A 14,319-nucleotide genomic window follows, 5' to 3' on the forward strand; every position below is an offset into this window, starting at 1 on the left:
AGCGCGGGGCGGGTGGGCGGCGGGCGGCTGCGGTGGCGGCCGGATGCTTCGCCTCTACCTGGGGCGCCGGGTCCCACCGGGGCCGCTCTCTGACGGGCGCTCGCTTCTCCTCCTCCCAGACCTACGTCGGGGATATTCTGGTGGCCGTGAACCCCTTCCAGCGCCTGCCGCTCTACGGGAAGCCGGTCAGTGCCGGGTTTGGGGCCCCTCGTGTGGTCAGGCTGGGCTGGCTCGGCCCTTCCCCCAGCAGAGTCCCTCGCGGACTGTGGCTAGCTGGGCTTTCCCGCAGCCCACGTCCGGCTCTTTCTCATCACATAGCTGGTCTGCGTGCTCTGTTTCCGGGCGCTTCCCCTGGCTCTACAAGCTGTTCCTCATACCTGAAACCAGCAGTGCAGGAGGACCTGAGCCTCCTCCCAGCAGCAGCCAGCAGCCAGCCCAGTCTTCTAGCTCCTCGTCCTAGGGGCCGGGATGGGCCTGGGGGCAGGTTGTTCCAAGGCAGCTCCTGGTCTGGAGCTTTTTGTGCCTGGAAAATGCAGTCAGCAAGAGCCATCCTCCTACACATCTTCTTGGTGCCGGGAGGAGGGCGGCAGGAAGGAGAGGACTCGGCCCTGCTCCCTCCCTCATGGTTCTGACATTTCTTGTTAATTGGGCTCTGCCCCTGTCTGCAGATTGCTGAGAAGTACCGGAGCCGTGCCAAGGGCAGCCTGCCCCCCCACATCTTTGCTGTGGCTGACCGAGCCTACCAGGCTATGCTGGGGCGCCTGGGGATGGGGCCCCAGAACCAGTGCATTGTCATCAGGTAGGGGAGAATATCTACAGGGCCCCTGAGCTGGGTCCAAGCAGTCTTGACAGACCTGTGGCCCAGAACTAGGGACTGACGAGGGGAAGCTGGCACATATAAGGGGGGGCTGAACGTAGAAGCCATGCGGAGGTTGAAGCCATGGACTGACCTGGGACAGGCTGTGGCATGTAAAACACATTGGTGCTCCAGAAGACTCTGTGCTGAGTCCTGCAGGGATGTAGCGGTTGGGGAGCCCTCGACCCTGCAGTGCTGGGCCATACAAACCTCAGTTGCTTGTAAGCTGAGCATGTTTGCTGCTGGGCACAGGAGAAAAATGGTGAGGCCACAAGAACACATCTACTCCTTGTGGTGCTGCTAAGGGCAAAGACAGAGCAGCACCTTGGAGCCCCCCTACTTTCACCAGAACACATCCCTGCAGTGGATGTGGGGCAAGATCTGCTTGTGAAGGAGGGGACAGCTGGCAGCGCCCGGCGCACAGGGTGTGCTCAGTGTGATGGGGTGCTTCTGGAAGGATCACTTGCTCCTGGCTAGGAGCTGGGGACTCTAGACATTACCCCTCCCTCCACCCCACTACGGGGTGTTACCCTGGGGACAGGTCATGCTCTTCCCACCCCGGGCTGGGAAGAATTCCTCAGTGACAGGGTGTTACGCTGCCTTTCTGGGAGTGGGGCACATGGGGCTCAGTACCTGCAGGACCTGTCAGCCAGTGCATGGAGCAGGAGGGTGCCAGTGTGGGCAGTGCCAAAAGGACCCTGGAGCTGTGCTATAAACAGGGACCATCATGGGGTGCCGGGGAAGGAGAGGCAGGAGCACGAAGGCATGAGGGACAGAACAGCCGAGTCCTGGCGCCAGTGAAACTTCTTCTCTCTCTGAGCAGCGGAGAGAGCGGTGCAGGGAAGACAGAGAACACAAAGCTCCTACTGCAGCACCTCATGAGCTTGTGCAGGGGCCACTCACAGCTGGAGCAGCAGATTCTGCAGGTGCGTTGTTTCATGGCGAGGCTGGGTGCAGGGGCAGGGACCCAAGGGGGTGGGGTGGGCAGATGGGGTTGCTGGCATCTGAACAATAGCACAGAAGTGATAGTGGCCAGGGCCTCATCCATGAGGCAGAACAGGTTGGAGGGGTCGGTAAACATCTCTGTTCTGTGTTTGGGAAGAAGCAGGAGGACTCCTGGATTATATGAGGCCAGAAGGGGCACGTGATAGCGGTCATAGGGCTGTGGATTCATTCCTGTTGAAGCAGAGCCCAGGTTTTAGAGAAGTGGCCAGTTTTGCTGTTGCTAAAAGTCCCCAGAGATGGGAAATCAACCGCAGCTGAGCAAGGGGGGTGGGGGGGGGAGGCGGGGAAAAGTGGCTTTAGTAGCCAATTACTCTATTACTCTCTTTGTCAAACATCTAAGCCTTGTTTCTTGTCCAGTGGAAAGCTGGACTTTGATCAAGTTACTCCTTCACCTTCCTTGAACTGAACAGAGCGTACTCCTGCAGTCTCTCGCTATGAGGCCTCTTCTAATCCTTTTGTCAGTCTCCTGGCTCTTTTTTGAATGCTTTCCACTTTATTACTATGCTCCTCACTCTGGGGGCGCTAGGACTGTACACAGGATTCCAGTAGTTGTGTCACTGTTATCAAATACAGGATTAATAGCCCCCCCACTCCTACCCAAGTTTCTCTTGTGTCAGGCATCCCAGAGTCGCATTAGCCCTGCACACTGGCTTTGCCCTGGTAGTTTGTGCAGCTGGTATTCACTGCAGACCCTGAGTCACTTTCAAGTCCCCCCTCAGAGTTATTGCTTCCCAGGCCACAGCCACATCTAAGCCTGGCCCATACTCTTTGTTCCTTCCTGTGTAACTTTACCTTTGGGCCAGACAGAAACAAGGCTCGCTCACTCAGCTTGCCAAGTGATTCAGACCATGACAGATTGGGCATCTGTCAGCTTCCTTATTACTATACTCCACACCCTTAATCTTTCTTATCTGCAAACTTTATTAGGGATGACTGCATGTTTTCTGCCAGCTCATAGATAACAAGAGAGTTAAGTGGCATAGGGTCTTTGTGGGAAACACCTGCTCAGGAAGGATTCCTTGTTTAGGTACATTTTAAGAGCTGTTAAATAGCCTTTGGATGGGTCTATTTGCTGTCTCTCTTTCAGTCTTTGACCTGATCCTCCATCTTTGTCCCTTCCAGCCTTTGTCATAGTTCTCCTCTTGCCTCAACTGCTGTGCCTTGATGTTAAAGAAATAATAAGAATAGGGAGGGTCAGCACTCATGTTTTTCTGTACTGGAATTTACATGCATCACGGCCTCATCCACAGGGCTCTGCCACCCTTATACCCTGTCCTCATCACATTGGTTAGGTCAATGTTGAACCTCTTTGTCAGGATGCCATATTCTGTGAGCAACTTGCCTGACTCATTCTGCACTCTCAGTTCACCTTCACCTGGGTACTTCCCCTTCAAGAGTGGATTAATCTCTACTCAGTCTGTGTGCATCAGTTTCTTCCTGGAAGAAATCTCAATTGCTCTTAGTCCTTGCCCATCTCTCATTCTCTTTGGAGGAGCTGGGGTTACTCAGCTGAGGCTCACTCAGGCTTCTCCAGGAAGTAAGTCCACTCTCAATCCACTAACACCTCTTTATTCTGCCTGCTGGTCTAAGTTATTCCCAGCCTGGCACTCCCAGGTCTCTCTATTCACTGGATCCTGATTTCGTAGCCAGTAATCAGATCCTGGCTTAATCTGTTTGCCCTCCTAGTAGGGTCATAAATCAGATTCCCTTCATTGTCTTGCATAACAGCAGCTACAGTCCCAGCTGCAGTTGGTAAGCCGCTGATGAGCCTCACACACCAATTCTCCTGCTGGCTCCTGGGTGTCCTGCCACCACCTGGGCCTCTGAGCCTTCAATCTTGCCCTGTGCATTGCCACAGGTTGCGCAGCAGCCTTCCACTGCCTGCTCCTATCCCCTTTCCAGGGAAACCGTGTCCCAGCAGATTTTCTACCCGGTCTTCCCATTCCTCAGTCCGTCAGTGCTAGCTCCCCACACTGGCCTCAGCATGTGCCATGGAATTCCTCCCGCTCCCCTCTCTGCTGCTGCTCAGCAGGGGCCAGGGGGCTGGCTCTGGATCTTGGTAAGAAGTTCTCTCTTTTTTTTCCCCTTTGGAACAGGGTCTGTGGGTGGCTCCCTGTTACACAGCCACTTTTAAATCAACGGTGATTTTATTATTGTTCTGGGTTATGAATCACATTGTCATGTGGTACTAAATCAAATGTCTTGAAGTCTTAGTAGGTTTGGAGGGTTCTCGTATCCATGATGGCCCAGGAAATGTTTGAGAGGAAAAGGTTTTTTGTGATGTCTTTTGTTGCGCTAACTACAGTTGGGAGAGATGCTGGACCAACATGTGTCTTCACACAGCCAAATGCAGGGTCCAGGCACGGCAATCATAGGTGATGCTTCTGACTTGGTGGCTGGGTCCTGGGGTAGAGGCTCAGGGTCCCAGAAGATGATCAGCTATTTGTTGCAGTAGGTAGAGCGGGTGCAGATGTGATCCTTGGACATGGTCACAGGGGAGCGTTGACTACGAACAGGCAAACATGACCTGTCTGAGGTACTAATGAGGCTGTTGCTGGATGCTGCAGCCTAGGGTCAATGCTAAAAAAGAGAAGGCAGGCTGCTTTGAAGGGTCTGGGAAGGAGGTGCTGAGACACAGTGGAGCCTGGGAATCCTGCCATATGAGGAGGCTGAAGTGGCTCAGTTGGTGTAGCCCCCGAGAGGGTAAAGGAGGACTTGGTTGGGGCAGAACGTTCCTCAGCTTCTCAGGCAGATGAAGGCACACCGAGCCTGGGAGTCTAGAAGCTGAAGCAAGAGAAAGTTGGACCTCATGTTAGCCACAACTTGAGTGCTGATGTGGTAGATTCTCATTGTCTCACTCAGGAGCTGGGGGTCCCAAAACAGGTCTCTGGCTGGCGCTGTGCAGGAGACCAGGCTGAAGGAACTGGGCAATTCCTTCCAGTTTGGAATCTACAGATCTCTGCAATTGAAGCACTGGATCCTGACATGAGTCACTGCTGGGGTTGGAGGAACAGGGAGCGGCTGTGCCTGGAGCAGCAGATCTTCCTCAGATTGGCACCTTACCATGCCTAAACTCCATTTTTGGTAGCAGTCAAGCTTGGCAGACTCTATTCAGGATCAATTGGCTCAGTCCCTGCATCCCCCTCTTCTGCTGTCCTCTCCCTGCTCGGAGATGCAGCCTCTCTGTTCTTGGAACCTCTGGCAGTGCAGGGTTCCCTTCTTCCCATGGTGTGCTCCAGCAGCATCTGTCCAAGTCAAGTCTCATCCTGCTCCTTCTGTTTTTCACGGGGCCTATGATCTTTCCTGGGCTGTGGCCTGGCATGGGTGGGGGACGCATCCTGGCTACTTTGGCTTCCCCACAAACTGCTGCATTCCCTGTTCAGGTGAACCCGCTGCTGGAAGCCTTTGGCAATGCCCAAACAGTGATGAACGACAACAGCAGCCGCTTTGGGAAGTACGTACAGCTGCGGTTCCAGCAGAGCACAGGTGAGGCTGGAAAGATCCAGAGCTTCAGGTGTGGAACAAGGCCTGGGGGTCTAGGCTTAGTGCACGAGAACGTGGGAGCTTCTGGGGGTGGAGACGGAGCAGGGACAGTATCAGCCACAGCCTGCATGGGAGTGGACCCAGGCTTGTAGAGCAGGGCTCCTGGGGTGAGGCGGGGACTGCAGGGTGGTGCAAAAGGAGAGGAAGAGCCAGCAACTGGCACCTGGAATTTCTTGGGGGAGGTGAACAGTGTGGATGGGTCCACAGCAGGGGAGCTGGGAGTCACACCCCAGGTGTTGGCTTTGGGCAGTGTCAGGTCTGGGGGGATCAGGTGGGTGGACAGCAGGTGCAGGGCCACCTTGGCCATCTGTGCTTATCTCTGCTCCCCTGCTGGCAGTGAGGGGTGCCAAGCTGAGTGAGTACCTGCTGGAGAAGTCCCGCGTCGTGAAACAGGATGCTGGGGAGAGGAATTTCCATATCTTCTACTACATGTTTGCGGGGCTCTCTGCAGAAGAGAAAGAGATATATGGGCTGCTGGATCCTGCACGGTACAGGTACCTGGCCGCAGGCCCAGCTCTGATGTCTTGGCAGGGCTGAGGAGCAGAACTATGGGCTCCTGCAGCTCTGTGCAGGAGAGGGGGAGAGGACTTGCCTCAGTCCTGGGGCTGAGCAATGCATGGTAGGCACAGGGCTGGGGGAGTAGGGTGCTTGGTCTGGGATCTGGGGACAAGGCATAGCTTGGTCCATTGGGACTGGCATTTGATTTACCACATCAGTAATTGGGCTAAAATTCCTGTATTCAGTCGCATGCCTACAGCCAACAAGCAGCCATTTTACACAGCCATTCTGAACTGCTGTAACTGAATGCCAACCCTGTGTCTGATGCCAGTGTTACCTGCTTATCAGTGACTGCACCACACAGCAACTACAGGAACAAACATTTGATCAAGATGCTTACAGCAGGGCTAGTGATGGAGGCTCCAGGTGTGCCGTGCTGACTGACTCCAGCAGGTCCAGTTCACACCAGCGGGGGACCCCTTTGTCTCGCTCCATTTCATCTTTCTAGGCTTCTTGTTACATCATAGAATCATAGACGATGAGGGCTGGAAGGGACCTCAGGAGTCATCTAGTCCAACCGCTTGCTCAGAGTAGAACCAGCCCCACCTAGATCATCCCAGTTGGGGCTTTGTCTACCCAGGTCTTCAAAACCTCCAAGGATGGAGAGTCCACAACCTCTCTGGGTAACCTGTTCCAGCACTTCACCACCCTCCTAGTGAGAGAGTTTTTCCTAATATCCAACATAAACTTCCCTTGCTGCAGCTTGAGCCCATTGCTCTTTGTTCTGTTGTCTGCTACCATGGAGAACAGTCCAGCTCTATCTTCTTTAGAACCACCCTTTGGGTAGTTGAAGGCTGCTGTTCGGTCCCCTCCCAGTATTCTGCACACTAAATAACCCTAGTTCCCTCAGCCTCTTCTCGCGAGACATGTGCCCCAGCTCCCCAACCATTTCCACTGGACTCTCTCTAACTTGTCCACATCTTTTCTATAGTGGGGGTCCAAAACTGGACACAGGACTCCAGATGTGGCCTCACCAGTGCCATATAGATGGGAAGAATCACTGCCTTCCATCTGCTGGCAACGCTTCTACCAACGCAGCCCAGGATGCCTTTAGCTTTCTTTACTTTCCTCCAAGTTCCAGAAATGGATCAGATCTGGCCCAAAACTAAGATCTAAGCAACAGCTCTGCAAAAAAGGACCTGAGGGTGACAGTAGACAATAAGCCGAATATGAGCCAACAGTGTGCCCTTGTTGCAGAGAAGGCTAACCCTGCAAGTCCTGCTTTGTGCAGGGGTTGGACTAGATGACTCCTGAGGTCCCTTCCAACCCTCGTGTTCTATGATTCTAAAACTTCCAAACACACCTGACTTGTGATTTCCAATGCATAAAATTCCTTCTTACTTGTTTTGCCCATTCCAGTGAGTTTCACCCACCTTTTTCTCCTACATTAGCCTTTGTTGTCTGTTTCTTTCAAACTGTGGACTCCTGGAAGATTGTCCTGCTTGTATAGGATATAATAGAACATCCCATTGCCTGCTGCATAATTGCAGCATGTCTTGTGATTCTTGCACTAGGGCGCTTTGTTGGTTTGGGTCATGGGGGATTTTAACTGTTTCTGGTTCTGCCATGGATGTGCTGTGTGACCCAAGGAAATTACTGACTCTGCTCCCCATCCTCTGCCCTGTCCTAGTCTTCGTAGATGCACAGGGGGATGACAGGGGCTGGCTGTCTGTGTGGGTACAGCTCTAGCGGTTAGTAATCCCAGATGGGTATGTAGGGCCTGTAACTTGTAGTAACTTGTGTACCTGGATACATGCAAAAGCAATGTCTCCCCCCAGGTACATTGGTGGCCATTTTGGGACAGAGGCCATGACTGAATGCTGGAAGCACAAGTACCGGGAGGTGTGCAATGCCCTGGACATGGTGGGCTTCCAGGAGCAGGTGAGCACAGTGAGACCCATCAACATCCCCCTTCTCCCTTCCTCCCTCCTGCTCAGCCTGATTCCTTTCCCCTTCCCAGTTTCTGACTGCTGTCCCAGACTCACTTCAGCCAAGTTCTGCTTTTCTCTGACCTGCTCCTGTTGTTCCCAGGCAGCCAGAGGTTAGCAGATACAGTGCAGAGCCTCTCCTGCAGTGTCCTCCTGCAGTGGTGGGGGGCTGGACCCCCCCACCAGCCCCCCACCACTGGGAGGTTGCAGTTCCGCTGGGAGGTGGCTGCTGCATGCCATGTGTGTGTGTGCACGTGTATGCTTGGGCACACATGCCTGCTATCCTGAGACACCTCCCCTCTGTACTCCAGGAGCAGGTGGACATGCAGGCAATCCTGGCTGGGGTCCTGTCTCTGGGCAATGTGGACTTCCAGCCCCAGGAGAGCAATGGGGCCGTGCAAGTGGGTGAAGTCTCCCAGGGCTGGCTGAAGGCTGCAGCGGTGAGTCTGAGAGTGCGGTGAGGGGGTGCTTCCAGGCTGGCCAGGTGGCAGGATAAGTTTTGGGGATGCTTGTGCCAGGAGATGCTGTTCGGGTCTGCATGTGAGGCGCAGGTGAGTTTCCCTGTGGGTCCTTCTCTCCTCTGGGAGCTCTGTGGACCAGGGAGGACTCCTGTGCATTCACAGATGCTCTTAGGGGGTGAGGACATCTTCCAGGAGTGCCCGGATTCAGCTCTGTGACTGCTGGGCCTTGACAGCCCTGTGCATAGACAGGGGCACTTCCCTCCTGCTCTTGATAATCACTGTTTCACATGTCCCAGGGTTGCATTACCCACTGCACCACGGTCTTGCACTAAACACAGGTTGTCCATGACCTACAACAACCCCAAGTGCTTGTGTGAATTGCTGCTTTTCAAACTCACGAGAAAATTGGAGGATTGCGGGCTTAACTGCACAACGGTTAGGTGGGTAGGAAGCTGGCTGTGGGTTAGGACCCAGAAAGTCCTAATGAACGGATCTGTGTTGTCTTGGCGAGAAGTGGCCAGTATTGTCCCTCAAGAGTCAGTGCTTGGTCTAGTTCTTTTCAACATCTTTAGCAATGATTTGGATCTGGGGGTGAAGAGATCACTAGCCAAGTTCATGGGTGACACCAAGTTATGGCGGAGCTTGGTCACGCTTGAAGATAGGCTGCAGATACAGGTGGATCTAGACAGGTTGGCAAGTTGGGCAGACTGGAACCAGATGAAGTTCAACATTGACAAATGTAGAGTGCTCCATCTGGGGATGAACAATCCCCTGCACCCCTACAGACTTGGCAGTGCCAAACTGACCAGCACCACAATTGAAAGGGACCTAGTAGTAATAATAGACCACAGTATGAATATGAGCTGTCAGTGCAACTCTGTAGCCAGTAGGGCAAATAATAATCTGACATGCATCAATTGAAGCATCTCCAGCAAAACCAAGGAAGTAATTTTTATGCTTTACTCAGCATTGGTGAGACCATAGCTGGAGTACTGCATCCAGTTCTGGGCACCACACTTCAACAAGGATGCGGTAAAGCTTGAGAGAGTCCAAAGAAGAGCCACCCACATAATCAGAGACTTGCATGGCAAGCCGTACAAGGAAAGGCTGAGAGACCTGGGACTCTTCAGCCTAAAAAAGAGAAGGCTGAGAGGGGACTTGGCAGGAGCTTACTGCTACATTAGGGAAATACGTCATGGGCTCAGCAAACAACTGTTCACCAGGGCACCCTTGGGGAAAACAAGGAGTGATGGCCACAAACTCCTGGAAGACTGTTTCAGGCTTAACACCAGGAAAAACTTCTTCACAGTTAGGTTGTCCAGACTGTGGAATAGGCTCCCACCAGAGGTGATGCAGTCGTCTATCCTGGAAGTTTTCAAGAGGAGGCTGGACGGTCACCTTGCTGGGGGCACCTGACCCCAGTTGTCTTTCCTGCCTAGTGCAGGGGGGCTGGACTAGGCAGGAAAGACAACTGGGGTCAGGTGCCTTGCAATGATTTTGTGAGGTTCCTTCCAGCCTTTACAATCTATGAAACTGGTCTCCTACCTTGTTTCATAGATTTCATAGACATTAGGGGGCTGGAAAGGACCTCACGAGATCATCAAGTCCAGCCCCCCTGTCCTAGGCAGGAAGTCTGCTGGGGTCAAATAAGCTGACTGAGAGTAGGTTCAGGATAGACATCAGGAGGCGCTACTTCACAGTCAGGGTGGCCAGGATCTGGAATCAACTTTCAAGCGAAGTGGTGTTGGCTCCTACCCTGGGGATCTTCAAAAGAAGGCTGGATGAACACCTTGCTGGGGTCATTTAACCCCAGCATTATTTCCTGCCCAAGGCAGGGGGTCAGACTTGATGATCTGCTCAGCTCCCTTCTGACCCCTACCAACTATGAAATGATCCCAGCAAGATATATATCCAAATGCCTTTTGAGTGAGTCTAGAGTAGGTGCTTATAAGGGGGGTGCACCAAGGGCGTACACCAAGATCTGGGAGAACGGTTGTTTACCAGGGCTCCCCAAGGGATAACAAAGTCTAACAACCACAAACTTCTGGAAGACCGATTTAGACTGGACATAAGAAAAAACTCCTTTACAGTCCAAGTGTCCAGGGTCTGGAACAGACTCCCCCCAGAGATGGTGCAAACATCTATTCTGGACTCATTCAAAAGGTGTTTGGATGTTTATCTTGCTGAGATCATTTGACCCCAGCAGATTTCCTGCCTATAGCAGGGAGGCTGGACTTGATCTTGTGAGGTCCCTTCCAGCTCCTAAAGTCTATGAAATAGGATGGGAAACCAGTTTCATAAATTCATAGATTGTTATGTTGCCTGCATCCTCACTCCCAAGTGCATTGCCCTCCAGCTGGTTATGCTAAGGCACATTTTGGCAGATCATGATCATCTCACCAGGCCATCCAGATCAGTCCATGATAGTTATCCCCATACTCCTCAGTATAGGCTATCTGCTGACCTGCATGTTTCACTAACAGAGATTTTACATCATTCTCTAGAGCAGTGCAATCTTTTTTCATTTGTGGACCCCCTAAAAAATTTCTAATGGAGGTGTGGACACATACTTTTGATTGATCATAGTCATCTGTCGTGGATGCTGTAGATATAATCTGTGGTGCCCAGGAGTCTGTGGAAAACCACTGCTCTAGAGCATGGAACAAGACTGCTCAGTTGTATCAGATTGTGAGCTGATCCCAGGGATATGGCTGGTGGGCCTCCCCCCGCCCAGCATCCCCTCCAAACTTCTTCTGAGTCTTGTCACTGGTCCATGGTCTATGCCCGTTCCCGTCTCTGCATCATTTCCCATGCCTGGGACATCCACCCCTGCCCCATTCAACAACCAGCCTCTTCTCTTTCAAAAGCCTCTGGAGCTTGCTCCAACCAGGCACCCATGGAAGGGAGTTCCCGGAAGCAAGTGCTGGTGGGTTCAGCTCCTCTCCCCAGTTTGCCGTGCACTCTGGCTCCTGGAGTTTAGTGATCGGGCTCTCAGGACAAGGACAGTGCTGCACACAGTCCCAGTCTGCTTGCTGCCAAATCAGCCATAGAAAACTGCATCAGGGATAAGGCTGAGTCCCCTGGGCAGTGGGGCCTGGCAGCACGTGGGTAACAACGAGGAAGACAGGGCATACGTGCACGGTTCTTGGGGATGGCAGTGATGATCTGGCCCTGGGTCCCCAGGTGCCATGCTGGCACGGTGGTGTTTGTTACAGCAGAGCCAGGGGTCCCTGGATGGGTCATGGCCCCATTGCTCTGGGCACAGTACAGACATGGGGAGGCACAGTCCCTCTCCACCAATGAGGACCGATGCTGATGGCCCCATTGTCTTTCCTCTCTCAGGGACAGTTTGGTGTCCAGGAAGAGGAGCTACTGAGCTGCCTCATTCGCACAGTATCTGTGACCCGGGGGGAGCAGATTCAGCGGCTCCACACGCAGCAGCAGGCAGAGGGTAAGCGCAGGCGCCAACAGGGAGGTAGCACGAGAGCCCTGGGGGGCACGGCCCTGCCCTCCGTGGCCCTGGACTAGTGCGGAATGGCCCTGGGACCCTGCAGGCCTGTCCTTTGGAGCAGGAACTGCATTGCTGCCTGTCTGCACGGCCCCTGTCAAATGGGTCCCTGCCCTGAGAGGGGCCTGGAGGGCTTAACAGGGCTGCACGTGCACTGCTCTGTGACACCAGCATAAGCTTGGCATTCCTGCTGGGCCTGGCCAGGGCCATGTTCCAGCTCCATGTCCCCTGTGAAATCAGGGACCTGGGCCGGATTGTGGCAAGCCAAGGTGGAGAGGGAGGACTAGCTCCTTCAGCATCATCCCTTGTTGTCCAGCCCTGCTACCCTTGGGCCAGGCCATGGTGGAGCCCTCGGGCTGTGCCGTCATGCCCAGAACCAGTCACTGAGGTGAGGAAGTCGTTTCCATCCACCATAGTCGGAGTTTTGTCGCGGAGTTCAGCTGTTGCAGCTTGTTTTGTGGAAAGCTCCTTATGTGGTTGACCGAGTGGCCTGGCCCAGCCTAGAGCATCTGAGCAGCCTCAGAGCAGAGGGCTTCTTCTGAGGGCTGTGGGTTCAACTGGGCTCCTAATGCACCAGTGATAGTCCCACAAGGGCTTTGTGACCTGCCCCTGGGTGTCAGCCCTCAGCAGGGATGGGGTGAACCAGCCAAGCCTCTTGCACAGTGGGGTTTGTCTCTCCCCAAGCGTGGGGCTCTGGGGCCCGAGGGGGGCCAGGTGTACTGCAGGGGGTAGGCCTGCCAGCTGCCAGGTGAAGTCCACCTGCTCTGTCCCCAGATGCCCGGGACTCCATTGCCAAGGTGGCATACGGTCGTGTGTTTGGCTGGATCGTCCGCAAAATAAATGAGCTGCTGGCCGAAAGTGTGGACCCCCATGTAGAGCTGAGGGAAATCGGTGAGCTTGGGGTCTTGCTGGGTCTGCAGCTGGTTCATGAGTTGAGGGCACGATGAACTTGGTGCGAGCGGTGTGTGAGGAAGAGGGGTGCAAGATGGTGACATCATGGGGCAGGGAGATGGGAGGCAGGTCCCAATGTACAAACTGGCTGCAGGTGTCTGCAGTAGGGTTAGGGTTCATGGGGGCTTGGCCCCCAGGGCCGTGGCAGGGGCTAAGCCAAGGCTGGTCTCCATCACTACCCCCATCCTCCCCAGGGATTCTGGACATCTTTGGGTTTGAGAACTTTGTGGTAAATCGCTTCGAGCAACTTTGCATCAACCTGGCCAATGAGCAGCTGCAGCACTTCTTCAACCATGTAAGTCTGGAGAGGGGCACAGCAGGCACCTTACAGCAGGGATCTCACTTGTGGCACTGGGGGGCAGGAGTGGTGACCTTGTCTGGGGGGAGCCTTGCTTTGCCTTGGGGCCAGGCACAATGACCACGTCTCACTCCTCCAGGGCTCTACTGGGGTCACCCCTGATGAGGGCCAGCACCAGGCAGCCACACTAGGGGTTAGCAGGAACAGTCACTCTGATGTACAGGGGTACCCAGGGGTTGGGGGGAGAGGGGAAATCACCCAGTTGAAGTCTGCTCGTGCTGCTGGGAGCTCTGACCTGTCCCTTACCCCTCAGCACATCTTCCAGCTGGAGCAGGCCGCCTACCGGGAGGAGGAGCTGCCCTGGGAGACCATAGCCTTCAGCAACAACCAGCCCATCCTGGTGAGTGACCCAAGCTGGGCTGGGCACAGGAGGGCCCCAGAAGCTGCAGAAGGAGGCCTCTTGCTGCAGCTCTGTGCTGAGTGCTGCCCTGGGGGCAGGCTCTCCATGCATGCAGGGGCAGGGATGGGAGCAGGGGGAGGGTTTGCTAAGGGCCTCATGTCTTTGCTTCCCATGCTACAGGACCTGCTCCTGGCCAAGCCGCTGGGGCTACTCTCTCTCCTGGATGAACAGAGCACATTCCCGCAGGTACGACCCAGGGCCTGGAGGCAAACGGGGTCAGAAGAGATGTGGCACAGGCTGCTCCAGAGTAGTAGTTCTCAAACTTTTTTGTACCAGGACACATTTGTAAACATCAATGGTCAGTCCTGACCTGGTGCCCGTCACTCCCAGCCTCATGCCCCAAGTGCATGGAGTAGGGCATGGGTGTATGGGGAATGGAGGGGCCCAACAAGCCCCTCACAGGCTGGAACTCTGCCAGCCTGCAAGGGACATACCACATTTTTATCCTGTAAAGGAGAATCCATTTTTAAAGTTTGTTCATGACACTTTCATATATTACAACCCACTTTTGGGTTGCAACCCTCGGGTTGAGAAACACTGGTCCAGAGGACGTCTGAGGGATAATAGTGGCCTTGTCTGCAGAGGGTGTTGGTGCTGGAGGGGTCTGGAAGAGCTGAGAGAGCTGAGGTGCTGCCGCCAGTGACTGGCAGCAATGCTGGAGAGTCAGGCAACCCAACTGCAGACCAGCCAAACAGTGCTCTGCTTGGCCGAGTCCCCCAAGCTCTCACCTCCTCTCTTCCAGTGCACGGTG

At 54.2% G+C, this 14,319-nt stretch overlaps 1 protein-coding gene across 1 annotated transcript in view; it reads left to right on the forward strand.

Moving 5' to 3' along the window:
- The window catches only part of LOC109298146 (myosin-IIIb-like), a 34,231-nt gene that overhangs the window by 11,883 nt on the left and 8,029 nt on the right, over positions 1-14,319 (forward strand). The window contains exons 2-13 of the mRNA XM_019518281.1: positions 3-185; positions 669-799; positions 1,680-1,782; positions 5,245-5,347; positions 5,742-5,898; positions 7,741-7,843; positions 8,202-8,330; positions 11,694-11,802; positions 12,634-12,750; positions 13,005-13,105; positions 13,422-13,508; positions 13,689-13,754. Coding sequence (XP_019373826.1) covers positions 3-185; positions 669-799; positions 1,680-1,782; positions 5,245-5,347; positions 5,742-5,898; positions 7,741-7,843; positions 8,202-8,330; positions 11,694-11,802; positions 12,634-12,750; positions 13,005-13,105; positions 13,422-13,508; positions 13,689-13,754 — 1,389 coding nt within the window. The remainder of the gene's footprint in view (positions 1-2; positions 186-668; positions 800-1,679; positions 1,783-5,244; positions 5,348-5,741; positions 5,899-7,740; positions 7,844-8,201; positions 8,331-11,693; positions 11,803-12,633; positions 12,751-13,004; positions 13,106-13,421; positions 13,509-13,688; positions 13,755-14,319) is intronic.

Source organism: Gavialis gangeticus, unplaced genomic scaffold (genome assembly GCF_001723915.1).
Source record: "Gavialis gangeticus isolate Ggan-Ray unplaced genomic scaffold, GavGan_comp1, whole genome shotgun sequence".
In the NCBI taxonomy this organism is placed as follows: Eukaryota; Metazoa; Chordata; order Crocodylia; family Gavialidae; genus Gavialis; species Gavialis gangeticus.